The 27,685-nt window shown below is 30.2% G+C and overlaps 2 protein-coding genes and 1 long non-coding RNA gene across 23 annotated transcripts; 2 read left to right on the top strand and 1 right to left on the bottom strand.

Annotated features, from left to right (window-relative positions):
• The first annotated feature begins 409 nt into the window (after positions 1-409).
• LOC112767172 (probable peroxygenase 5) lies at positions 410-4,958 on the top strand. The gene is made up of 6 exons (XM_025813060.3): positions 410-731; positions 842-961; positions 2,119-2,204; positions 3,325-3,419; positions 3,531-3,656; positions 4,668-4,958. The coding sequence occupies exons 1-6, from the start codon at positions 692-694 to the stop codon at positions 4,813-4,815; spliced, it is 615 nt and encodes a 204-aa protein (XP_025668845.1). The 5' UTR covers positions 410-691; the 3' UTR covers positions 4,816-4,958.
• A 3,126-nt stretch (positions 4,959-8,084) lies between these two features.
• Positions 8,085-12,002, bottom strand: LOC112767111 (protein STRUBBELIG-RECEPTOR FAMILY 7-like). 21 transcript variants are annotated; one of them, XM_072222639.1, is made up of 13 exons: positions 11,532-11,937; positions 11,293-11,437; positions 11,078-11,189; positions 10,793-10,845; positions 10,174-10,325; positions 9,976-10,023; positions 9,803-9,877; positions 9,429-9,698; positions 9,282-9,347; positions 9,057-9,128; positions 8,887-8,958; positions 8,652-8,723; positions 8,085-8,563 (listed from the first exon to the last, which is right to left on the bottom strand). In XM_072222639.1, exons 8-13 carry the CDS (start codon positions 9,611-9,613, stop codon positions 8,485-8,487), a joined length of 546 nt encoding a protein of 181 aa, XP_072078740.1. In that variant the 5' UTR covers positions 9,614-9,698; positions 9,803-9,877; positions 9,976-10,023; positions 10,174-10,325; positions 10,793-10,845; positions 11,078-11,189; positions 11,293-11,437; positions 11,532-11,937; the 3' UTR covers positions 8,085-8,484. The 21 variants fall into 21 exon arrangements, 20 of the variants coding, with proteins under 20 accessions (XP_072078740.1, XP_072078753.1, XP_072078756.1 ...); XM_072222652.1 differs by having other exon boundaries at positions 9,653-9,698; XM_072222655.1 differs by having other exon boundaries at positions 9,653-9,698; positions 9,976-10,017.
• An 11,484-nt stretch (positions 12,003-23,486) lies between these two features.
• On the top strand, positions 23,487-26,509 carry LOC112767462 (uncharacterized). Its single transcript, XR_003184914.3, has 2 exons — positions 23,487-23,620; positions 25,704-26,509. It is a non-coding gene; the product is annotated as an uncharacterized lncRNA (long non-coding RNA).
• The last annotated feature ends 1,176 nt before the right edge of the window (positions 26,510-27,685 follow it).

Below are 27,685 nucleotides of genomic sequence, written 5' to 3'. Positions count from 1 at the left end.
ATAAACTGATATTTGGCACCTTATATTATTGCGAAAACAATCATTGCCTTAGAAGCCCAGTTCGCTTAAAAATTAAAATTATATTATATTATTTTATTCTATTATATTATTATTATTGAATTTAGATTCTCTAAATTTTAAATTTATATTTCAAAGGACAAAGCGTGATCTTCTACTTTTAAATGATTTTTCTCTCATGTTTATTCTTGATTCTACCTATAAAATAAATGATAATAAATCACATTTTATTTTTTAAAATAAAATTTAAACTCTAAAAAATTTAAATCCATTATTATTAATTTATTATAGTTATATTAAATTTGAATTCTGCACCAGAACGTGGCATACAAGTAAGATTTTGATGATTATAATATGTTGTTTGGAAGGAACAGCAATAACTCTCATATCACATCTTCTAAAAATCAGTGAAGGCGTTGAGAACTCAATTAAAGGCCCACACGTTATGTTATTCCATACTCTTCCATTCACCATCAATATAATAATCAATGGCAATATAATAATATTTTATATTTAATTAAATATTATTATATATCCCCTAAAATCAGAAGTTCAGAACTCATTATTATTATCATCATATTGCTAAAGCTTATTCTAAGAATAAAACATCTATAAGTTCCTCCGTGATTTCGTCCCCTCTATTTTTTTGTTATTTTATTATCCATCTATCCATATGGCTGCTACTTCTGCTGCAGAAAACAGAACACTTGAGGGTATATATATATATATACAAACTCAAATTTCAATTTCTTAGTTTTGGTCTCTTATTTATATATTTGGAATTCTATGATGTTAAGAAATTTCATTGTAAATTAATGTGCAGGAGTTGGAGGTGGTGCCGAAGAGAAACCAATTCCACTTCATGAGAATGTTATGCAAAAGCACGCTGCATTCTTTGACACCAATCATGATGGTGTTATTTATCCATGGGAAACTTATAAAGGTCTCTCTCTCAAATTTCATGACGGTGTTTAATTATTTTTATCTGTGTGACTTTTTCACTTTTTTATTTTTAATATTAAATTAATAATGGTATTTTTTTAAATTGTGATCTATTGTAGTATTTTTTTAAAATGTGGGATGATTTAATGTATAAAGTATAAATCGGACCGATTTTTAAGAGGTACAGAAATTGGATCGTCTGATTTTTAGGTACACAAATCGAATCGTCCGATTTCTGTACTCAGACCGACCACCGATTTGTGTACTCCAAACTTTTAAAATTTTTTAAATACAAATCGGACCCTTTAATTTATGTACCTCTCATAGTTTTAAAAAATACCATAAATCACCACGTCAACGTATAGATTTCTATATCCAAATTTTTTAGCCTGATATTTCACCTTTTTATACAATAAAAAGTGAATATTGTTTAGGAAAAGTTTAGGAGGTCAGCAATTTTGTTAAATTCTGGTCAGCATATAACTAGCAAAGAAAAGTGAGTTATTGGATAAAATTTTACATCCATCTCACACTATTAAAACTATCATTAATGACTATTTAATGTCTACAAATTACAAAATTGCTGACTCCCTAGCATTCCTCTATTGTTAACGTGTACTCTGTTATAAGAATGAAAGTTAGCAAAAGAGTGAAGGCTAACATTCCTTTATATATACGCTTTTGCTTTTATTTTCTTTTAAATGTCAATGATAAAGATTATTTCGGGGAGAAAAGTATTTAAAAAAGACACACACGAGACAGAATCGTTGATGAATGAAAAATCAAATGTTGTTGACTTAGTGATTCGATATTAAGGGATCGGATAAATGTGCCTATATTTTTTTTTTTAATAAATATGACCTTTCAAACGTTTTTTTTTTTCGGAATATCCGATATGAATAGAATCGTTGATGAATGAAAAAAATTTTCAAATGTTGTTGACTTAATGATTCGATATTAGGGGATCGGATAAATGTACGATTTTTGTATTTAAGTAGTAGGTTTTTTGTTTTTAATTTTTTTTATATATAAAATGATCTTTAAAATTTAACTTAGTTAATTAAAAAAAGTAAAAATTAATCAATAAATAAAAAAAGAAATTGCTGAATCCATTATCGTGTTGATTAATTAATGAAGTTAAATTATCTACAATTTTAGGGTTGCGAGAAATTGGAGTTGGGATATTACTGTCAATTGGCGGTTCTCTTTTTATCAATGTGTCTCTCAGTGGCAGCACTCGCCCAGTACGACTCTCTGCTCCTTAAATTGAAAACATGTTAAATGTATAAAAGCATTAATCAACAACGTTAGTATGTTACTACATATAAAAAAAATACTTATTTAATATTTCATATGAATTTTTTATTATTATATTATTATTATAAATTTAATTATTCATCTATTTATAATAAATTTGATTATTTTATCACGTTAAATTTAATTATTCTAATATAAAAAATAAAATTTAGTTAATATGTGTTCTTAGAACACATGATAAATTTATCATTAATTAAAAATTTTAAATATTTTTATTTAATAAATATAAAATAAATATATTTAAAAATTAATTTTTTTATATTTTAATAAAAAAATTAAATTTTTTATATTTTAATAAAAAAATTTTATTTTATAATTTTAATACGTGCACTTAAAACACATAATAGATAATTTAAATATTTTTGAAAAATTTAAAAAACGTCTCCTATGAGTAGAATAATATTGTGTGAATTCAGAATTAGCTAGGACAAACATTTTTTTTAAGGTTAAGAATGAGATTCGAACTCGCAATTTTTAGGTGAGTATAGAAAGATTATGTCATTTAAGTTATAATTTGCTAGCACTAGGACAAAGATAATTGTTATGAATAATTTGGAGAACTAATTTAATCTTATTTTTACATTTTCAAAGTTTAGAAAATACACACATTTTTTTTAACACTACAGAAACCCAAGTACGCGTGCGTTTTTATTTGTATTATATCCTATGCATATTTGTGTTAGAAACAGAAACTAAACACCACCTACAATAATAGAGAATTAGCCACTAAAATTTTCATTAAAGGACGAAAATGTTAATATAGTATTACAATTTACAAACTAACTTGGTTGATGGAGTGGTAAACCACTCGTCCGCTTAAGCAAGTTGTTGAAAATTCGAATCCTTTATATATGCAGTAACAGACTCTTAAATTAAACTTAAATTTGTGACAGATTAATTCTTAGTGTGTCAGCTTAAAATATATATATATATATATTAGAATTTATTAGAATTTACTAGTAAAGGAAACATTCTCACACATGCATGTATATACATAAAACTTAACACACATTACTATATCATCAAATACTTGTTGTGGTGATGTAGGGGAAATTTCCATCTCCACTTTTACCAATTGAAGTGAAGAACATACAACTCGGCAAACATGGAAGTGACACCGGTGTCTATGATACCGAAGGAAGGTAGTTTGCTTTATTTTATACATTCACTTTCCAGTATGTCTTAATTATTATTATTTTTATTTTTATTTGTACAAATAATAATAATAATGTACTTGTTGACAAACGTTTTAGGTTTGTTCCTTCAAAATTTGAAGAAATTTTCATTAAGCATGCACATACACATCCAAATGCTTTGACATATGATGAGTTGAAGGAGATGATAAAGGCCAATAGACAGCCAAAAGATTTGAAAGGAAGGTAGGGCTGTTGTGTACCCCATATCTTTGGTAATCCATTATTTTCCGTTTTTTCTTTTATCTTGGCTTATCCACTTAATTACCTCTATGTTTAAAAAAGATTACTTGAATACCATATTTTGAAACAAACTAATAATAATGTGCCATTGATTTTCATATATATAACAAATAAAATATTGTATTTTGTCATGGTTTTTTATGGTATGTTATTTGGAGTTTTTTAGGTTATGAAAATCAAATCGATGGTTGAACTAGTAAATTAAAGTTTTAAAAATTTAAAAGTTTAATTGAAATTTGATCAAAATTAAATTGAACATAATAAAATAATATATTTATGCATAAGACGAGAAACTGATTTTGTTTTAATTTTTTTATTTTTGAACCGAATTTTCAGTAAAAAAAGTTGTATTGATTCAATTTATTAATCGACTTTTATCAATTTTGACCGATCTATGATAATCAATTTTTGGTTAATTCCATTAAACCAACTAATTCAATCCGATTTTCAAAATACTTGGTTTTTTCAAATTCTAAAAAATTTCCTACTCAATCAATAATATAATAGTTTGAGTTAATTTTTTCTACCCAAAAGCAATTTTGGGGTTCAAAACTCTAAGAAAATTTTTATAAATAAAACATTTATTATCATACAAAATAGTGACATATTATTGACTTGTTTTAAAAGTGATAATTAAGATTACAAACCTTTTATCTTTAGAATTTATTTTGATACACTATTAATATTAACCGCATGAAAAATTATTAAAAGAAACGAACATAATTAAATAAATGTATATAATTTTTTATTTGTTAGTGTATTAAAATTAAATTTTTATTTTTATTTTATATTTTTAATCTTAAAAAGGGTTAGGATCATTTCAACCAATAGTCTAAGAATATTGGAAATTATGATGAATGCCAAATTGGATATCAAATTCAAATATAGGGTACGGATAGTAATGCTAATTTAATTTTGCATTTCAAAACTTGATTATAACCATTTGATGATCAGGATTGGAAGTTTTGTTGAATGGCACCTCTTGTACAAGATTGGTAAAGACAAGGACGGACTCCTACAAAAAGAAACTATCAGAGGCGTTTATGATGGTAGCGTCTTTGAAATACTGAAAAAGGAGCACTCGTCGGACAAAAAGAACTGATTAATCAAAATCCATTTGATATAATCATTAATAATGATAATTTATTTCTTTGGATAAAAATGCACATGTTGTATAAGGTACAAAGATTGATATTTTAAGAATTGATGCTTATAATGAAATAAAATGTTTAGTATTCCTTTATACATTCTATGTTCTTATTTTCGGCCTTATTATATAAATAAGTTTTTTTTGTTATAACAAACTCTCAACAAATTATGACCCGTTTGAATAGGTTCATAACTGACTTTTTTTAACTTTTGGCTTATGAAAAAGTGTAATATTAATGTCTGGTATAATTTTTAAAACGAAATTACAACTTTCTAAAAAATTATTTTGGTACTTAAGAAGAAGCTAAAAAAAATGATTTCTCCCATAATAAAAATTTTTTTATCACTTTTCTCTTAAAATAAGTACTTTTAGAATTAAAAAATCAAACACAAAATAATTTATTTATAAGTTACTTTTAATATAAATATTTATTGTTTAAGCTATTTTTTCAAAAATAACTTAATTAAGTTGTTTATCCAAATTGGACGTCCAATCACTTATTGCTTTATTGGTATATAATTATTAGGCATCTAATTCAAGACAATCCGACCAATTTGTTAGCCCGAGATATAGAGAGAACTGAAAATACAACCATTATAAATTTGAAGTATTTGGATCTTATGGCAAACCCTTGAACTTTTTAAATATTTAACCAATCTTTGCCTTCTATATATATCCATGAAATTACAAAGCTTCATGCATACAGTAAAACTCTAACTAAAAAAAATATGAAATCTCGAGCTAGAAAGTTAGAGTAAGAGCTTTGAAGATAAAGAAATTAACAAGAAATTCAAGTGTTGAAAGTGATTAATAAAGAAAATTAAGGATGAAACAAAAAAGGCTAAACACAGAGAAGAAAACCTAGAAAAAAAATTTCTTAAATAAAATTGTGAGATGAAAAGAGAAAATTATAGGTTACAGATTATGTGGGACACATAACTAGAAAATTATTTAATACAGATAGATTTGATCTTTATTATAGACGAATTTTTGGTTACCGACAGATTTCGTCTCTCTGTAAAAGTTTCATTGGAAATTATTTACCGACATATTTTTTCCGTCGGTAATTTACCGACAGATTTTTAACAGTTACCGACAAATTTTTTTTCAGTAAATTCTCTCCTAAATTTCCCTAGAACATCAAACTTTTCGACGGATTTTCTGTCAGTAATTAAAAACAGATTTTTGGATGAATTTTCTGTCGGTAATTAGCAACAGATTTTTCGTCGGTAATTGGAGCCTTGGAAAACCATTCCAAACTTTGAATACAGACAGAAAATCCGTCAGTAAGGTAAAATAAATTTTTTTTAGATTTTTTATTACAAAATAAACCTGTTTTCATACAAAATAAATATAAATTTAATAAATACAAGTTTTTATCTAATTTGTATTCGAATATTTATAATATTTTAAAAAATAAACAAATTCATCATATTATCAAACTAAAAGAAAAATACTATAAACAAGCAAGTCAATATAATTCAAAACATAAACAAAGTGTATTGATACATCAACTATAATAATAAGTAACAACCATATATCAACAAAGTGTATTGATACATCAACTATTGTCCTCTAATTAAGTCAATATACAATAAGGTTGCTTAATCAGGTTCTAAAATTGGAACTTCATCTGTACAGAAACCATTCATTATTATTGTGTCCATTGATTCAAACAGTGGAGTCATGAATTGATCATCTGCTTCAGGCTTCTCTACCTCCTTATATTTTTTAATTTCTCATCTGTTTTCCAAGTATCAAATTCTGAAAAATAAAAAATTAGTGACAATATAACACCCTAACTTTTAGCACCTCATGATCGCACTAAAAGTCAGAGCGCTACTTACTTGTATTCTTTTATTTATATACTACGTTTATTTAATATTGAGCATTCGCGAATACGAACCGAAACTTTAATTAAGAACACAGAAAGTTTTTACTTTTAATCACTTAATCACAATATATATATATATATATATATATATATATATATATATATATATATATATATATATATATTCACATCTAGCATTCTATACATAGACTTATTTCGAGATTCTGAAATACAAGTCCTATCCCTTCTAAAAACTAAAAACATTAATCGACGAGGGAAAAATAAAATCTAAGAACTTAACTCGTAAACTCAATCTTCTATGCTCTTACAGCTCTGCACTAAATCTTCGCACCTGTAACTGAAATGAGTGAAAATAGGGGTAAGAACTGGGGAGTTCTTAATAGGGTCGAAGGGTATAGTTATATTCATTTTATTATTTGTTACACAGAAATTTCATAACAGCGTACTTGCAATCCTCAACAGGTGGCCAATGGCAGCAAACTTCAGAATACAAACAACTTTAACAGACTAGAGATACAGAAAAAATCACAATTCAAGAAGCACACACACACAATCACAGACAACACATATCACAAAGAAGTATGCATAAACAAGCAAGACAAACAATGCATATGATGCATGCCTTTCCTGTAGCTGATGATATCATCTGTCGGTTATATAGCCAACCCAACATGTCCGGTAGCTAAGCCGAGCACAGTCTCTCTGTTGCGCCTTAATACCACACTACAAAAAATTTTGGTAGAAACGGCGGTTTTTTTGTATTTACGGCGGTTTGAACCGTCATTATTACCAATAATGGCGGTTTCATAAAGCGATGTAATTCTGAGCGCCATTCTGGTTATTACGGCAGTTTTCTGAAAACCGCCACAATTCCCTGGGTTAAAACGGCGGTTTTTGAATAGGTTAAAACGGCGGTTCAAATCACCGTTATTTCCAGGGTTAAAATGGCAGTTTTTGGATAGGTTAAAATGGCAGTTTGAACCGCCATTATTACCCTGACAGAGTGGCATTTTGGTTGGTTAAAATGGCGGTTCAAACCGCCGTTATTTTCAGGGTTAAAATAGCGGTTTTTAGATAGGTTAAAACGGCGGTTTGAACCGCCATTATTACCCTGGCAGAGTGGCGTTTTGGTTGGTTAAAACGGCATTTTTGAATCGCCATTTTTACCCTGACAGTAGCGTTTTGGTTGGTTAAAATGGCATTTTTGAACCGACGTTTTACCCTGACAGTGACATTTTTTATCGTTTAAAAAAATAATTTTTACCGTCTTTTTTATCGCGTTAAATAAATAATTGTGATTAAAATTTCACAATAGCAAAAAATCATAATCCATAAATGAAATATTATATAAGTCATAAACAAAATATTAATATAATATATAATTTTTTATTATTGAATATCAAAAGTAATAACTCCTATACAAAACCTTGTCTTACTAAACTTACCAAAATACAAGCATTGCAATAAACACTAATCAGTCAAATCTACCATCGAGTTCCCTAAACTATGTTAATATCTAATAATGTATTTAAACCATCTAATAAGTGCTATTTTTACTACTTAGAATATGAACATACAAGACAATTAGCTTAGATAAGTGATGATGAATAAAATTTAGAGGCCAAAAGTTTCCTCCTTTTGTAATTAACTTTAAAACAAGCATGCCTTAGTTTCTTGGTCTCTTGTGTGAGTTTCATCCCGAGGACTTGCTTCGACATCTTTGTTTCTTGCTCCAACACTCCAACTTTATTATCCAAACTCATCTCTTACAAACCAATGATATCATAATGAGGCAGATTAGCAAGGACATCAATAGTGCCTGTAAACTGGTTGTTCTGCAGATACCTGCACAAATATAAATAAGTCAACTTGGAATATAATCAATATGATGTAAAGTATTGATAGAAAGAATATTGATAATCTAGATTCTCACATGCTGGTAATGCCTAAAAGTGAGCTCAAAGTCTGCAGAAGGTCACTTGTCAATAAATTGAAGGAGAGATCCCTGCAAAAAGTTAAAAAAATTTGTTTTATCATCTTGGTCCTAAATAATCAGAAAAATCAAATATAGCCTCAGCAGTTCTATACATTTAGACTGCACATGAACAATAACTTGACAGCCATCTAGATTACATTTCTATACAGTTCACAGGAGGAGGAAGTCTCACAATGAAGAGAGGGCAGAAAGCTTCATGAAGTTAACGTTCAATCCTTGCTGGAACTGATTGTGAGCAAGATTCCTATGTTCTCAAAAATAATAAAAAAGTTACTCCAATAGCTCATGGAGTTGGTTGATAAGGTATTATTATGATAAATGCTCAAGAAGATAATTACACACAGGTCTGTAAGAGAGGTCATATCAGAAACAGAGTAAGGGATTGCCCCAGTGAAGTTATTATAAGCCAGATTCCTGCATACAAAGAATTAATTATGTTAGAACTTATAATCATAATATTATGGGTGAAATAAACTTAAGGGTAACAACCATATATATATATATATATATATATATATATATATATATATATATATATATATATATATATATATTATAGAAACATACAAGCGCTGCATATTTGGAGAAAGCTGGTATGGTATGCCACCTCCAAGATTGTTGCTACTCAGGTCTCTACAATAAAAAGAAGAGTCACATCGCGAGTTACATTTCCACACAAAACTGGATATTGTATGAAAGAATAGTGAATCATACGGGTTGGTCAAAGATGTCAAGGGTTGTAATCCATAAGGCAATGTTCCCATTAGTTTAAGATTGGATAACTTACTGGTAAATAAAACAATAATTTTAGAAATCAGCATCAAAATGCAATCATGATAAAAAGTGGTATAAAGTGAAGAGTGTGAGACTACATCTCTGTAACTCAGTTGTTTGAGCATGTTATGGGTATTAGTTATTTCTAAAGCTCCAGAACTCACTTTTCCTACTGTTTTGGCTTCACAAAAACAGCATCTTCAAGCTCTTCTGAAACAAGAAGGCATTGAAAAGAAAACAAATTGCAGTAATTTATATGTAATAGGTAGATTAGACTTGGAGCATTTGACAGTTACAGAGATAGAGAGACTTACAGCATGCCCGCTACTGATTAAGGCGTTAACAAACACCTCATTAGAAAGCACGTTCAATTTCTTTTGCTCCTCACCCTAAAGCATGTATGTTAGAAATACTAATACAGCGACTATTCACGTAAAATAATGTTTTAATGTGAACATGATAGCTAAGAATCGTGAGATGAGAGTACCTTGTTAACAGTAGAACAAACGTACTTGCAGCCTCTTTTTTCCTGAAACTTTAATATCAGTAAGGTAATCATCAATTAATTGCACATTAATCATGTAATTTAAATTAGTTAACACTATTTTAATCGTATAGAGGAGGAAAATCAAACGAAGATGAAGTAGATTACTGAATTGATATAGATGACAGAACCAAATCATACAAGCTTAGTTAGAGGCAGCAACAATAGCTTCGCAGCAGCTAGAGAACCAGATTGAATCCACAAATTGAAGCCAAAGAACCATTGCTAAGGTATTTCAATAATCATTTTCTCCTCTGAACCATTGCTATCAAGCCTTTACGAGAATGCACATCCTAAATCATGATAGAATGAATCAAGTAAGGTATTTAAGAGAGTAATATGTTAAGAAATATTTTCACCATGTAATCTGAAATAAAAATCGAAGGGTCAAGAAACGGGTTGAAATCAAAACAGTGGTGACATTGCACAAAAGGGATTTCAAGGGTGAACTAATAAGATGGATCATGGCAAGACTGCAAAAGTGCAAATTGAATTAAGAAGCAATCTTATGACCAGCAATAATAATACACTATTTTTCGTTCATCTGATATATTAGTAGTAAGGATGCTTATTTGGACCATTAGTTTTTATCCATAACTTTACATACATACAGCTTGATAGAAGTCCAACTCAAACAGAAATAGCTCCAGATCCATATGAAATTGGTTGGTTCAAAATTCTCTTTTGCCACCAATAGTTATTTTCATTTCAATATATAGAAGATTAAGATTAACGAGAGATGTTGAAAGAAGTAACTAACCTTCTTGTGTACAACAGCTAATAGATGCTAAATCTTAGTTGTGAGTTGTGCAACTGCATGAATCCAAAATGACATCATTGATTCCTTAACAAGTTCTTATAACCATTTTCATAAGTATTTTCAAGACACTTTTAATATTATCACTTTCATCTAATTATGAACCTATATTGCAATAAGACAGCCACACAATGTTTCAAATTGATAGGAAGGTAACTAAAGCAAATTCATTCCCTTCTTTCCACATGTTTCTCATAAATAAAACATTTAATTAATAATAGTCCTTACCTTGAACTCGAGCCGATCCACAATCTGACTCTGACATTTTGAACTCATCTCTAACCTTTGCAAGTTCAATTTTCAACTTTTCTTATGAGGACATATTATCTAGACGGAAGTCCTGGAATTAGCAAAAAGTGGACAATCAACACACATCAGCAACAACATCTTCAATTATAAAAGAAAAACACTCAAAATTGCTGATAAATAGAGAATTGACAAACCTTGTTGCGAACAGCACAGAGTTTGAGGAGAGTGAGGAGATGCAGAGAGATATGAGCTTGGAGCACAAGGGCAAAAGCTTGGAATCATCGCAAAGAGCCAAATGATTTACTTATTGCTTATCAGATCAATGGTAGAAACAACAATCTAATTGCCATTCACATGCATATGAAACCCTAAGACAATCGATTAGAATGAAATATTTTCAAGAGAACAAAGGAAAAAAGGGAGAAGAACCTACCTCGCCAGTCTACCGCTGGAGGAGAAATTCGCAGCACGGTAGCTTGATGGAAGAGATCGCCGCGTAGGAAAACATCGTCGGAGGAAATTGTCACTAGAGGAGACGTCGCCAGAGAAGACAAGAGGAGACGTCACTGGAGGAGACGTCATAAGAGGAGACCGGCGCTGGAGGAGATGTCGCAGGAGGAGACATCGTGTGAGGAAACCGTTGCTGGAGGAGAAGTCGTGTGAGGAGACTGTCGCGTGAGGAGACATCGCCGGAGGAGGTCATCGTTGGAGATCGAGGATCATCGCCGGAGGAGATTGTAAACAGAGGAGATCGCGAGTGGCAGAGATTCAACCGTTCTCTAACAGTGGCCATCGTCTCGCATGGAACAATGTAATGAAGGTTAAGTTAGGGTTGGACCTTTTTATACATTGTGGTAATGGCATTTAAAAACCGCCTGAATCCACAAGAACCGCCATCAAGTGTAAATTAATTATGGCACCACAAAAAAATGTAGTAATATCCGAATATTACGGCGATTTTGTAGAACCGCCGTAATATTAGTGCCATTTTATGTCTCTTTTTTTGTAGTGCCATTAGAGGGTATTTGTGTTGTGTCATCATTAGAGGCTATCTGTACCCTGTCACCATTAGAGGGTATATGTGCCCTGTCACCATTAGAGGGTATCGGTACCCTGTTACCTTTACAACCAGAGAGAAAACACAGACATACTTATCATCAATCAACCACAATCATGCATCGTTTATCATATTCATTCAATTTCATAATTCAAACTCAATTTTCATTATTACTCTTCCTCATCTCTTTCCCGGAGCAAGTGGGACTAAGCCACAACCCTTGCGTATTGCCCATGTATTTTCAAATATCAGAATCTCTATTTAAAAATAAATCAAATCCATTCTCTTTCCTTAAACTCCTTTTCATTAAAAGAAAAGTCTCGAATCAACTTCAAAAGTCCATTCTTTAATTCCATTTAAAAATAAAACCCCAAAATACATAACTCTCAAGCAAACAATAATAATTCAACATAAACTTAATCAAACTCAAACAATAATCAATCAAACTAACATTCACTTATCAAATTCACATTTAATTATTATAAAATTACGAAACCCTACTTCTGTATGAAATCAAGTTAACGGAAGCTCCGGAAAAACTTTTTAACCGAGTTGTTGAAGAGGAAAACATTAGAATCGGCTACTCCACCTCTAGAGCTTCCTCAGCCGAACTTTGCATGGAAAGACAGTAACTCTACCATCGATTTCTCCCAAATAAAAATGATGTCAATATAAAAAGAAAGAAGATACGAATATTTTTATCAGATTAAATTTTTTATTAGAATTATGAATCTCAAGAAATCGAAACCGAAAGCTCAGAGGTTTCCACGGTTCTCCTCACCCATGGTTCACTCTCTTTCTTTTTCTTAATGGTTCGGTTGATGTATATGAAAAGAATGATGATGACGGTGATTAATGAAAAAAAAAGGTATATATATATGTTACTAACTCCACATGTCAAGGTTATATATATACACATGCATACCAACTTCTTTCTTTTGCTTTCATATTGGCTTAATGAATCCATGTTATATATATATTATATGCATATGAACCAAGTTTTAAATTTTCTTTTTTCATTTTCTTAAAGGCTTCGGCCACTTTCTTCTTGTTTTTTTTTTCTCTTTTAAACTTTAATAATAATAATAATAATAATAATAATAATAATAATAATAATAATAATAATAATAATAATAATAATATTATTATTATTATTATTATTATTATTATTATAAAAATTAATTTAATTTTTGTTTTATCAAATTTTTTTAATAAATAATTCAAATTTAATAGAATAAGTAATAATTAAAATAAACTATAAAATTCTATTTAATTATTTTTGTTAAAAATAATTTTTTTAAAAAATTACATCTCAATATAATATATTAACTCATAAATAGCTAATTATTTAATTTTCAAAAATTTCGGGTCTTATATCCTACCCCACTTATAAAAATTTTCATCCTCGAAAATTATTACATTGAAATAAGTTAAAGCTCAAATCAAAGAAAATAGGGTCCACGAAGAGAAGTATAGGTAAACAGAGATATATAGGGACAATAAGATTTGGTCGAAAAATAATCAAACCACATTTTAAGGAGGGAATCCGAAACAACGGATTCCAATGAAAATAATGAAAGAAGAGATGACACCAAGTCACATAGTACGAATAAATGGTTTATGTCAAAACGAATCCTTAAAATGTAACTTCTAACGTTCTCAAACCCTGTGATTCGTATAACCTATTATTTTTATTTCGTCTATCATAATCCATTAGCGTTCCCGTATACAAAAATCATCAGTACTAAATTGGCCAGACCTAATACCATGAGAAATGCAATTGTAAGCTAACAGCATTAATCAACAGACAGTCATGCATATAAAATCTATACTCTTGTCATTAAGACAAGTTCTATCGCATGACAGACACTCAGAGTATGCAGTGAAATATAGTCAGTCCATTCCCAAGGCTCTAATAGGAACGAACTGCTATGATACCATAATGTAAAACCCTAACTTTTAACACCTCATGATCGCACTAAAAGTCCGAGCGCTACTTACCTGTATTCCTTTATTTATATACTACGTTTATTTAATATTGAGCCTTCACGAATACGAACCGAAACTTTAATTAAGAACACGGAAAATTTTTACTTTTAATCACTTAATCACAAAATACATACATATATATATATATATATATATATATTCACATATAGCATTATATACATAGACTTATTTCGAGATTCTGAAATACAAGTCCTATCCCTTCTAAAAACTAAAACATTAATCGACGAGGGGAAAATAAAATCTAAGAACTTAACTCGTAAACTCAATCTTCTATGCTCCTGCAACTCCGTACTAAACCTTCACACCTGTAGCTGAAAGGGGGTGGAAATAGGGGGTAAGAACTGTGGAGTTCTTAGTAGAGTCGGAGTGTATAGTTATATTCATTTTATTATTTGTTATACAGGAATTCCATAACAGCGTACTTGCAATCCTCAACAGGTGGCCAATGGCAGCAAACCTCAGAATACAAATAACTTTAATAGACCAGAGATACAGAGAAAATCACAAGTCAAGACACACACATAATCACAGACAACACATATCATAAAGAAGTATGAATAAACAAGCAAGACAAACAATGCATATCATGCATGCCTTTCCTATGGGTGATGATATCATCTGTCGGTTATATAGCCAACCCGACATGTCCGGTAGCTAATCGGGGCACAGTCTCTCTGTTGCGCCTTAATACAATTAGAGGGAATACGTGCTCTGTCACCATTAGAGGGTATATGTACCCTGTCACCATTAGTGGGTATCGATGCCCTGTCACGCTTACAACCAGAGAGAAAACACAGACATACTTATCATCAATCAACCACAATCATGCCTTGTTTATCATATTCATTCAATTTCATAATTCAAACTCAGTTTTCATCATTCTTCTTCCTCATCTCTTTTCCGGAGCAAGTGGGACTAAGTTATAACCCTTGCGTATTGTCCATGTATTTTCAAATATCAGAATCTCTCTTTAAAAACAAATCAAATCCATTTCTCTTTCCTTAAACTCATTTTCATTAAACCAAAAGTCTCAAATCAACTTCAAAAGTCCATTCTTTAATTCTGTTTAAAAACAAAACCCCAAAATACATAACTCTCAAGCAAACAATAATAATTCAACATAAACTTAATCAAACTCAAACAATAATCAATCAAACAAATATTCACTTATCAAATTCACATTTAATTATTATAAAATTACCAAACCCTACCTCCGTGTGAAATCAAATCAACAGAAGCTCCGGAGAAACTTTCTGACTGAGCTGCTGAAGAGGAAAACGTTAGAATTGGCTACTCCACCTCCGGGGCTTCCTCGGCCAAACTTTGCATGGAAGGACAGCAACTCCACCATCGATTTCTCCCAAACAAAAGTGACATCAATGTGAAGAGGAGGAAGATACGAATACTTTTATTGGATTATATTTTTTATTAGAGTTACGGATCTCAAGAAATGAAAACCAGAAGCTCGAAGGTTCCACGGTTCTCCTCACCCATGGTTCGCTCTCTTTCTTTCTTTTTCTTAATGGTTCAGTTTGATGCATATGAAAAGAATGTTGATGACATTGATTAATGAAAAAAAGAGGTATATATATGTTACTAAGGCTTCGTTTGGTTAGTGGGTAGAGATAAATAGGACACAGATACAAAGAGACAAAATGTCATAGACACAATGAGACATGAAATTTGAGAACTTGTTTGGTACTCAAGGACATAACACTATTTACAATTTACCATTCTAACAAAATGACAATGTTATCCCTGCCACAAACTATCAACACCACCTCTTTATCATTATTTCAGATCAAATTACCACCATTAAAACCACCATAACCACCTCTCTACCACCATTTCGATACAAATTACAACTATTAATAATAACAAACACATAATAAATTAAAAATTCAGATCCAATCTAATTTAATATATAAACACAATTTTCAATCAACATCTAAATAAAAAATAGATAAATAATATATGAATTAAAAAAAATAGAAAACTAAATGGATCTGGTAACGTGGAAGAGAGGCGGAAGAATTGTAGAAGAGAAGTGGAGGCAAAATTGGAATAGCCGGAGAGACGAAGGTAGATCTATGAGGTAGATTGAGAGAGGAAACGGGAGGCGCGACAGAGGCGACGTCGGTGGATTTGGTAAAGACAGATGCAAAGCAGAGGCAGCGACGAATCTAAGCAGAGGGAGGCTCAAAGATAAGGGAGCCAGGGAGGGAGAGAAGACTTGAGGCAGTGGAGATAAGGAAGATAAGGAGAGGCAATGGAGGAGGAGGAGCAGAGGCAGCAAAAAAGGACAAAGGAATGGAGGTGGTGGAGAGGGACAGAGAAGGTGAGGCGGCGGTTGGGGTAGAAGGCATGGAGGAAGAAAAGAGGCACTGGGGAAGAAGGTGAGAAAGAAGAGAAAAAGAAGTGGATTAAGGTTAAAAGGAGAAGGGTATAAATGAAAATAAAAAAAAAGATAACAAAGATAAAAGTGGAAATAAAAAACTCTGTCTGTGTCACAGGTTAAAATGGAAGCCTAATGGAAGCCACATAATTAGTAGCATTGTTGGCACAATTAGGTTTTCTAACCAACTATTTCTCTCAAATGTGCTGTTTATTCCAAGTTTTGACTTCAAATTAATTTTGGTTTCAAAATGAACTAACGGACTAAAGTGCCATATGCTTATAAATGATATCATTTGTGAGATACAGGACCGAGCTACTTTGAAAAGGATTGGAGTAGCTAAGTGTGCAGATGGACTCTATACAATGGATAGTCAAGTTTTTAACTCACGCAACCCTCATAATATGCATGACACACACAAATCATCAATCATTCTTGCTACAACTATCATAACAGATGGCAACCACACTCAACTTAGCACTGCATCATCTAATAAAGTGAATGCACTTTGGCATTCTCGATTAGGCCATATACCTCTACATAGATTGCAAATAATGCATAAAACACATCCCTTTATTGATTGTAACGAAGGAATAAATCCATGTTATTCTTGTCACTTAGCTAAATAAAAGAAATTATCTTTTTCTTATAGCACTTTAAAATCAAGTAACTGTTTTGATATGTTACATCTTGACATTTGGTATCCCATATCCACTCTTTCAATTCATGGTTACAAATACTTTCTTACAATTGTCGATGATAAGAGTAGATACACTTGGGTACATTGCATGAAAGCCAAATTTTAAACTTCTGAAATTGTAAAGAATTTTGTCAAATTTGTACAAACTCAATTCAATAAAACTATGAAATGTTTAAGAACTGACAATGGACCTGAATTTTCTTTAAAAAAAATTTATGCATCAAATGGAATGTAGTAGAATTCTATTGATGATGAGCGGGCAAAAGCCCCATATCCCCCGGTTTGTGAGCCAGGTTCCCCCCTTCTTTTTTCTTGGCACGAGATGCCGTTACACCATACACGGTAGGAAAAAGCTTCTCGGTCATAGGGGAGTTCAGAAAGAATCTCGATAATGAAATATTTTTGTATTTCTACCACTACTCATGATTCAATTGCCATGTATTTAGCTATTGAGCCTCAAAGTTTATGTTTCATGCATCATACATCTTGTGCGGAAACCCCACAACAAAATAAAATAGTTGAGCAAAAGCATCAACATATCCTCAATGTGGCAAGAGCACTACTCTTTCATTCTTCTTTGCCAAAATACTTTTGGAGTTTTGCAATTTAACATGCTGTGCATTTAATCAGTGTGCAGCCAAGCCAATTTCTTAAAAACAAGTTCCCATTTGAACGTCTTTTTAACAAAATTCCAGATTTATCAAACTTAAAAGTCTTTGGTTGCTTATCCTATGCCTCTACTCTAACTAATGCAAGAAGTAAACCTGATCCGAGAGCTAGGAAATGCATTTTCTTAGGATTCAAAGAAGGGACTAAAAGTTTTACTTTTATGGATCTAAGCTCCAAAAATATATTCACTTCAAAAGATATAATTTTTTATGAATCTCAATTTTCATACTCAATAACATCTTGTGCATCTCATGTTGACTTATTGCCTCAATATGCACCATACCTGCATAGTTCAGAAAATCATTCATTTGACCCATTCACTTATGACACTTCTTATGTTAGTGACACACACACAACAGCGGCCCTAACTGCACACACACCACTCACACTAAATTTACCAATTTCATCGCCATTAGTCTCATCTCAAAAAACTCATGCCACAAATCAAACTTCATAAAATACTCCATGCATTCATGACATTTCACACACACCCACTCAAGGTTGTCAAACTCGCGAGTCTAGGTAAACTCGTGGAGCTGACCTAGACTTGACTTGTAAACTCGTATGAGTTTACCTGTTATAATTATTTTGCAAAAAATATATATATCGTGTATAATATATATGTTTACTCAAATATAGGCATTCAAACTCAATAATTTTAACATAAAAAATATAATAAATTAACATAATACTACAATTATAACAAGTACTCTAAAACACACATTCAAATCCTTCACAAGTATGCATCTAGTTCAACATAAAATGTGAAAAGGGCTTGGAGAAGAGAGTGATTGAATGAGTGCGGCGAGCAAAGTGAGGGATTTAGCTGTTTAGGGTTACGTTCATACGTTGATCCCATTTTTTTCTCCTTTTTTTGGGCCTAAAACGGCTCTGTTTTTGCAAAAAAGGCCAAACAAAACAAACTCACTGACTCGCCCGTAAACTTGTGAGTTTGACCGAGTTTATGCGAGTTTACTTGAGTCTACCCGGAAATGAGTTTGTACCTGAATTAACTCAATTTCACTACCTAAACTCGTAAACTCGTATGAGTTTACGAGTTAACTCGAGAGCTTGACAACAATGCACCCACTCCAATTGAAACAAGAAAATCAACCAGAATTAAAAGAACTCCATCTTATCTTCAGGACTATCATTGTAAGATAAATAGCACACATACTATTGCTGACTCTTTTTGTAGGTACCCTATCTCAACATACATGTCTTATAATGCACTTAGTTCAACACACAAATCCTTCTCTTTGGCTGTTGCTACAACTATTGTACCTAGTGATTATGGGGAGTCTGCTGCCATCCTTGCTGGAGAGAAGCCATCCAAAGTGAACTTGAAACTTTGAAGAGTAATCAAACTTGGCGGATCATGAAGCTCTCTGATGGCAAAAGAGCTATAGGTTGTAAGTGGATTTTTCAAATCAAATTTCACCCTGACGGCTCAATCGAAAGATACAAGGCCAGACTTGTGGCCAAAGATTTCACGCAAATAGAGGGTGTAGATTTTCTAGATACATTTAGTCCACTCGTGCGCATGACCACATTGAGGGTTGTTCTAGCACTAGCAGCAGCCAAGCATTGGCACATCAAGCAGTTGAATGTCAATACTATTTTTCTACACGGTGAATTAAACGAAGACGTCTACATGTCCCTTCCTCCAGGGCTGCAACACTCTGAAATTGGTTCCAATTTGGTATGCAAATTAGAAAAATCCCTCTATGGACTATGCCAGGCTAGCAGGAAGTGGAACTTGAAATTAACCGACACTCCCACCTCAGTTGGGTTCACAAAATCAGAATCAAATCATTCTCTCTACACTAAGGTTACAGCTCAGGGTGTGACCATTATCATGGTCTGTGTTGATGATTTGGTCCTAACCGGTGATGACATTCATGAAATTGAATCAATTAAAGCTTTACTTGATGACAAATTCAAGATTAAAGTTTTAGGAAACCTCAAATTCTTCTTGGATAAGGAGGTGGCCAAAACCTCACAAGGCATTCACTAGTGTCAATGCAAATATGCTCTCGACATACTCAAGGATTTTGGCTTCCTTAATTGCAAACCAGCATGCACACCAATGGATTATACCTCTGGCCGATCACACTCCTTATCAGCAATTACTTGGACGTCTCTTATATCTCACGAATACTAGGCTAGATATTGCAAAATCAACACAAAGTTACTTTACCCAGTTTCACTTTTCATGATACATTGGCTAAACTAAGAAAAAACAAAAAAAGAGATAGAATTAAAATATTTTTTTATTGACCAATTAGAATTGCCTCCCAGGATCTATAATTGTCTCAAAAGGTCCAATATACATATATTATTGGACCTTTTTAATACCAGTCACGAAAACCTTATGAAAATAGAAGATTTTCGGATAGAAGATGTAAAACATATCTTGGACATTTTAGAAATTCGAAATTGAAAGAAAAGCATTTTGCATAAATTGAAAATCCATTAGGTTATTTTCATCTTTTTTTTTTCTTTCTTTTTATCTCTAATTCAATTCCAATTTGAAAATCAAATAAGTCGTATCTTACTCAAACTGATAAAAAGAGCTGAGGTTATACTAAAAACCGCTAGTAGAAAACCAAAATAACTAGTTATAGTGGGCATAAAGAAACTAAATGAAATAAGTTCTTTTTATACGTATGTTTACAAAGTACTTCCCTAAATTTTCAAGGAAATACAATCGAATAGGAGAATAAGAAAAAATACCATTTGAGAAATACAATTGAGATTTGTGGATTTATCAATCATTATAGACGAATACCTTTTTTTGTATATTTTCTTCTATTTCATTTTTTATTTCACTTTTTAGAATTATTCGTATACACCAATTTTCTTATTGAGAAAGCATATTGATAGCCTCTACTTGTGTCCTAGCTCGTCGAAGAGATAGATTTGCCTCGATTTGTTGTCTCTTGCCTTCAGATTTACTCAAGTTAGCTTCTGCTATTTCAAGAGTTTGTTTCATAGGGTCTTTCTATCCAGGTGGAGGTAGTCCGCATCTTCACATAAATGTTTATTTCACCGAGCCTCTCTTCGAGACAGTGCCCAGATCGTTACGCCTTTTGTGCGGGTCAGAACTTACCCGACAAAGAATTTCGCTACCTTAGGACCGTTATAGTTACGGCCGCCATTCACCGGGGCTTCGGTCGTAGTGGGGAGGCTTAGTCAGTTTATGGATTGTCCAACTGATATTCATATGCAAGCAACACAAAGGGTTTTAAGATATTTGAAGGGTTGCCCATTAACTGGTGTTTTCTTTTCAGCAACAAATGATCTAAAAGTTATTGGATTCTCAGATGCGGATTGGGCCACATGTGCAGACACTCGGAGGTCAATCACTGGCCATTGTTTTAATCTTGGGAGCTCATTGATCAGTTGAAAAAGTAAGAAATAAAGCACAATGGCAAGATCTTCATCCGAATCAGAATATAGAGCTTTATCCCTTGCTACATGTCAAGCTCAGTGGTTGAGTTACATCATGCGCGATTTAGGAATGCCTTTGAAAGAGCCTATAACCCTGTTTTGTGACAATAGATCAGCTAAACATATTGCAACAAATTCTATCTTCTATGAAAGAACTAAGCATATAAAAATGGACTGTCACCTAGCTAGAAATCAACACCTCTCTGACTTGACACATGATGTCAGTATCCTCATCTAATCAGCTTGCTGATTTTCTTATTAAGGCTTTTGCACCAAGTTTCTTTGCATCTAACATTGGCAAATTAGGTCTCTCACACATATACAGACCTAGTCTAGGGGAGGCTATAACTTGAGTCCTAGTTTAAATGAGGTTGTAATTGTAGTAGATAAATGTTGTAGCGTAATTAAATAATCATAGTTAGATTAGTTAGTAATTATTTATGCCAGCTAGCACTAAAGTTTGTTAAAAAAGTTAGTGAATTAGAAGATTACGTTTTTGAAAGTTAGTTACATAACTGTATACATTGCGTGATGTATATAAATTGCTTGTGAATTATAATGAGAACATTTTTTTCTGCCATTTTTTTGTATTTTCTTTTTATCTTCTCTAATTTTTTTGTTTTGTTTTGTTTTGTTTTTTTTTAGTTTTGCTATATGTCTTTACTCTTTGACTTATTCAATAGAGATAGATGAGAGTTCATATTTCTTCTGCCATATATTTTTACAACTGGTTCTTTTTTTTTTATGCTTTCTGAATAGCTAAAAATACTACAAAAATATTCAACAACAATAAATAATGCATATTTTGACAACGGAATCAGCTGAAATGGCCCCTATCGTAAGTACTACTATTGCATTTCCATTTGTAGCCGCTTCACCCCTTTAGTTTGTGTCCCTTCAAGTTGCCATTTTTCTTAGACACATGCATATTAGATATCAATTATAAGTAATATTATTGAGACAAAAAAAAATTAAAATTTGCTTTTTTTTAATATTTATTAATTATTATACTAATTAATAAATATTAAATAAGTTAAATTTTAGTTAATTTTAACTAAAATTTTTTTGTTATCAAACATTTTTAAATCATTATAAACCCCCTAAAATAGAAAGTCTGGACCCGTCCAACTTGCCATATTGACATTTATGTTTTTGTCTAAACAGATAAACGGGTTTTCTAAAGATCTATTGATCTATGTACTTTAGAATTAAAAAACGTAATCAAACGAAATTAAAACAAAATATGACTGTTAATAAAATGTTATTTAACTTTTAGAGTAAAATACTAATTTGATCAAAAATATTATTGACAAAATAATTTTTGAATTATTTAAAAATATGATAAAAATAATTAATAAATATTATATTTTTATAAATGATAAAAAATTTTGTATTTAGTAAATGATTTATTTATTTGATTTAAATTTTTGTAGTATCATTTGAATAAATATTTAGAAGGTGCACAAAAAAAATGAAAGCAAAATTTTTGGTCATCATAATAATAATTTTTTTTTAAATTCACTTGACGTAAAATGACCAAATTTTAATAATAAAAATATTTTATTTTTTTAATAATACTTGCACATTAAAATTTGATCGCTAATAAAATTATTTTTAGAATATATATTTAATATCTAATTTTTTTATCGCATTTTTAAATCTTTCGAAATTTATTTGTTCGTTAATATTTTTAAAGGTTATTTTTATCAGTCGTGTAAATTTTTGGATACTATTTTAATATTAAAACAAATATGTTGCATTTTTAGCTTGTTCTTAAAATTTTTATTTCGTTATAAAATCATAAAAATGAAATCTTAGTTGGACGTTAGAATTGAATTATAAATTTATAATTCAGCCATCTTAGCTTTGTCGGTGCAATGATAAGTGAGAATTAAAAGAGTGGAAAATTGTGGGGCACGGTCTTCTTTGGAGTCTAAGCACAAATAATTCCATACGTAACTTCAGCATGCAAATTGATGAAGTAAAATCTTTCTTTGAAGGGTGGTGGGGATTAATTAAAAATTAAAATGAGTGGTCATCATCATTTCGAATGACAATAAGATGTTTAATTTGCTATATAAATTGATCCTTTTTTTCTCTCAGTCTTCCATCAGTGTTCCTTCTTTTTCTCTCCCCATTCTCTCTTCTCCATTCAGTATATTATAAGCTATCTTAGCTTGCACATTAAATTAAATGATGTTTCGTCACCTACTCCTCCTCTCGTCAGTTCTTTCATGTGTAAGCTTCATCTCTCTTTGGTAGCAAATAAATAAATAAATAAATAACAATAATAGTACAGATATCTAACTCTAAAAATTTTGACTACTAATTTTGTATACAGGTTGAATTTACGGATTCTATATATAATACAATAATAATGTTTACGAAATTGTTGTATATTATCTATACTTTGTCTCTGCTAATATTTTCTTCCGTATATCCTATGTATATGTTTTGAAAGATATTACATTTATCCACACTCTGGATCCACAATGATCCTTTTACTCTAAAATTAAATTCAAATAAAGTTTTACTCATTTATTTTTTTTTATAAATTTTAAATTACGAACTCTATATTACAAGATAAATAGCTACAAATCTAGTTTCTATACTTTGTACTAAAAAATTTTAATTCCAATAATACTATTAAACTCTATAAATACAAATGCTACGTAGATTCTCTTTAGCATAGAGATTATGGACCCCAAATATTTTATAAAAATATTAGTAACATTTTGAAATAAAAAATGAAATTAACTCAATTATTGGTTAGCATTATATACTTCCGATTCAGACACAATAACATGTGCTCAATTTTCATCTTTACTATTCATTCAACATTTTTTCATTTCAAACTTAATATGTTGTACGTTGGACTAATAATATATAATGAACAAATTTAGTTCTATTTTAGGTTTTATTGATTTTTTAAATTTAATTTTTTTTATATTAGACAAAATATAAAAATTTTAATAAATATTATATTCGTATAGAGTAATGAAAATTTGCAAGTCTTTTTAAGAAATTGAGTAACTTTTTTATCTATTGAATTTAGTATTATTTTATATTTTATCTGTTTTTAATTGATTTTTTTAAAAAGAATATATTCAAGCATTCGATAAATATTATAATTTTTAATATTTTTTATTCTAATTATAATATTTTTATATATTTTACAGTTTATAATATTTTATTTTTCTATAATTATAATCTTTTTTACATATCTTTTGTCAAATTAATAACAAACTTAAAAATAATTAATATAAATAATATTATATAAATTTATGTTAAAAGTTTTTGCCCCAACAGTAATTTTCTTCGAGCTCTATAGCACTGAGGCACTGAGCATCTATATGGTGATAAATTGATAATTATGTTATAATTTGAAACTATTGGCAGCTTGGTTTCCTAGGAAACATTGTTGAAGCATTTCAATCTGCTGAAATTTATTGGCAAACTGTATGGCCTAAAACTTCCATGCCTATTGCTTTAAGGGGTCTTATTGAATCTGGAAAGCTTTATTTATTTATTTATTTATTTATTTATTTATTATTATTATTATTATTATTATTATTATTATTATTATTATTATTATTATTATTATTATTATTATTATTATTATTATTATTATTGTACAAATCGAAAGCTAAAAGTCGCAACAGGAGCAAGCTAAGTCATAAGGATTTGATAATTGTAAATCCTGGTTAAAAAACAAACATACTCGAAAATATGTCAATAAATTCATATTTTTTATTTTATTCAAAGAAATTAATTATTTTTACACACTACTTTGTGAAAAAGGAAGTTATTTTTAGAGTTCGTCACTCTCTCATAGTTGATATGTAATAAACTGTGGGTAATTAGCAAGGATATGCAGATATATAACTGAGCATAAAATGAGAATTTATTTAGCTTGTCATAAAATTTGAAAAAAAAATCAAGAAAGCTATAATATGAAAATTTGTTTTTCTTTTTTAGTTCTGATGATAATCTATCTCTTCTTTCATTCCTTTTTAAGCATTAATTATGTTAGAAAAAGAAAAAGTTTAAACTCTCTTTAAGCATTATTCAGTCATGTATGAGCATCAATTCTTAAAAAGTGTATTTTTTAGTTAAAACTTAAAATTATTAGTAAAAAGTCTGGATAAGTTATTTTCATATAAAGTTAATAAACATATTAAATTATCTAATAATTTTGAATTATAAACAATACTTATAGAAAAATACATGTGAATTTGAGTGTTTGCTAAATTTATTTTACTCCAAAACATACATTACGTAACAAATCTCTAATATGCTAATAATTTGCGTTTTTTTTAAGGGAATTGGAACTGGGCACCAAAAAAGTCATATTCTAAACCCGAATTCAACGATCTAACAATCTGCTTTAGCTATAGAATTAACTGCCGTCCCCCATCATCAAAGCGCACATAAATTCTAACACTTTCTTACCTGACACAGTTGTCAAAAACATCCCATTTTCTAGCACTATGCTCCCTGAGATTCTATCCCATTTCAAGTTCGAGGCTAACTCAACCGATGCTAAGACTGTGAAACAAACACTTTATCTCTGTGAGAGTCCTTCCTTGAATGGAGAACATCTTTAGAGTCACTGGTAAAATTCGCAATTAAGGCTAGTTTCAACTGAGTTTGAAAAGGAGCCACAGAACGAGCTACACTACAATTTGGTAGAGGGAGTGAAGAAAATTGGAGACAAGGTTGTAGTGTGCCACAAATTGAAGTACCCTTATGCAGTGTTTTATTGCCACAAAATAGAGACAAGGGCCTATACTGTTTCATTGAAGACTAATGACGGGTCAAAAGCAAAAGCATTAGCAGTTTGCCACACCAATACTAAAGAGTGGAATGCTGAACATGTTGCTTTCGAAGAGCTTAATGTGAATCCTGGTTCTGTTCATATTTGTCATTTTCTTCCCACAGATACCCTTCTTTGGATACCCAATTAGTATTGTGTAGTAGTAGTTTCATAAAACAATGCCAATTATGTACCTTCTTCCTAAGTGAAATTCTCTTGATTTCCCTTGTGTTGCATACTTGCATGTAATAAAACAGAATGTGTTTGTTGGTGGATGTTACAATACTGCCCTAATGTTCGGAGTTTTAAAATTACTTTGTATTATTAATATTGTGATGTGTGTTGGCACATATTTTAACAGGTATTTTATTAATAGAGCTTCTATTATATATTGATAACATTATTAAATAATTAATGCCAACAAATTATATTTTTTTAAAAAGTTAATATTTGAAAAATTAACACTAATTTAAAATTATACTTTTAAATAAAAATTATAAAATAATCATAAAATATTAATCTCCCATCTTTACTTATTTGCAACTTTTTTAAATTAATATTTATTAGTGTTAATTTTTTTTACTGAAATAAAATAAAAAAATTATTGTTTCCATAACAATTTTTTTTATCTTTTAAGATTTATTTTGTTTTAGAATTTTATAAACTCATTACAGTACGATCTAAATCATACTGGTATATTTTTATTTTTATTTAATTTAATTTTATTCACATAATTTAAAATTTTAAATTATAAAATTTTTAAATTAAAATTTAAATAAATATAATTAATTAATAGCTTAATTTAATTTAATAAAAATAAACATATTTGTATTATTATATTTATATGATTAATTATATTTATTCAATTTAAAAAAAATAACTGTTTAAAATCTTTAATTATAAATTAAAAAATTAATATACTCATATTATTTTTAATACGATTACGTTTACAATACTCCTTAATAGTTTGGTGAATCAACAATCAATAAAATTTTTAATTATTTAATGAATCAATACTCCATATATTTTTATTTTTAAATTAATTTTTTGCAGTTAAAATTTTTATTATTTTCTTTATATTTATTTTACCTCTTCTGCTTTAAATTAAAAAATCCTTTATATTTATTTTACCTCATAGTTCTCTTTCTCAAATCTCACTTCTAACCAAATCCATCACCGTTCACCAGTGTCTCGTTCAACGTTATATCTCCTTTATCATTTCTATCTTCGCGTCACCGTCTCGGAGCCACTTCACCTCACTGGCTTAGCTGTCTTCTCTTTACCATGGTTACTCTTTTGGTTGGATCTGTACTTTTATTCTGAATATGTTCTTAATCCTATTCTTCAAATTTTTGTTTCAAATAGAATGTTTTCAGGATATTTTAAAAATTTTATCCCTTATTTTTATTTTTCTATTCTTCTATTCTGGATATGTTTTTAAACTATCTTCAATTTTTGTCCATATTTTAATTATTCTGGTCTTCTAT

The sequence above is a fragment of the Arachis hypogaea genome, chromosome 17, assembly GCF_003086295.3.
Source record: "Arachis hypogaea cultivar Tifrunner chromosome 17, arahy.Tifrunner.gnm2.J5K5, whole genome shotgun sequence".
In the NCBI taxonomy this organism is placed as follows: domain Eukaryota; kingdom Viridiplantae; phylum Streptophyta; class Magnoliopsida; order Fabales; family Fabaceae; genus Arachis; species Arachis hypogaea.
Note: the sequence above shows the minus strand (reverse complement) of the source record. Positions and strands in the feature narration are given on the sequence as shown.

What these genes read in the sequence shown, in the direction of transcription:
- LOC112767172 (XM_025813060.3), top strand. Translation starts at nt 692, where the DNA reads ATGGCTGCTACTTCTGCTGCAGAAAACAGAACACTTGAGG. An exon ending in AGAAAACAGAACACTTGAGG is followed by an intron (nt 732 to 841) that starts GTATATATATAT and finishes ATTAATGTGCAG; the next exon opens with GAGTTGGAGGTGGTGCCGAA. An exon ending in TCCATGGGAAACTTATAAAG is followed by an intron (nt 962 to 2,118) that starts GTCTCTCTCTCA and finishes CTACAATTTTAG; the next exon opens with GGTTGCGAGAAATTGGAGTT.
- LOC112767111 (XM_072222639.1), bottom strand. Translation starts at nt 9,613, where the DNA reads ATGCTCAAACAACTGAGTTACAGAGATGTAGTCTCACACTCTTCACTT. An exon ending in TTGACATCTTTGACCAACCC is followed by an intron (nt 9,348 to 9,428) that starts GTATGATTCACT and finishes TTTTTATTGTAG; the next exon opens with AGACCTGAGTAGCAACAATC. An exon ending in ATGACCTCTCTTACAGACCT is followed by an intron (nt 8,959 to 9,056) that starts GTGTGTAATTAT and finishes TTGAGAACATAG; the next exon opens with GAATCTTGCTCACAATCAGT.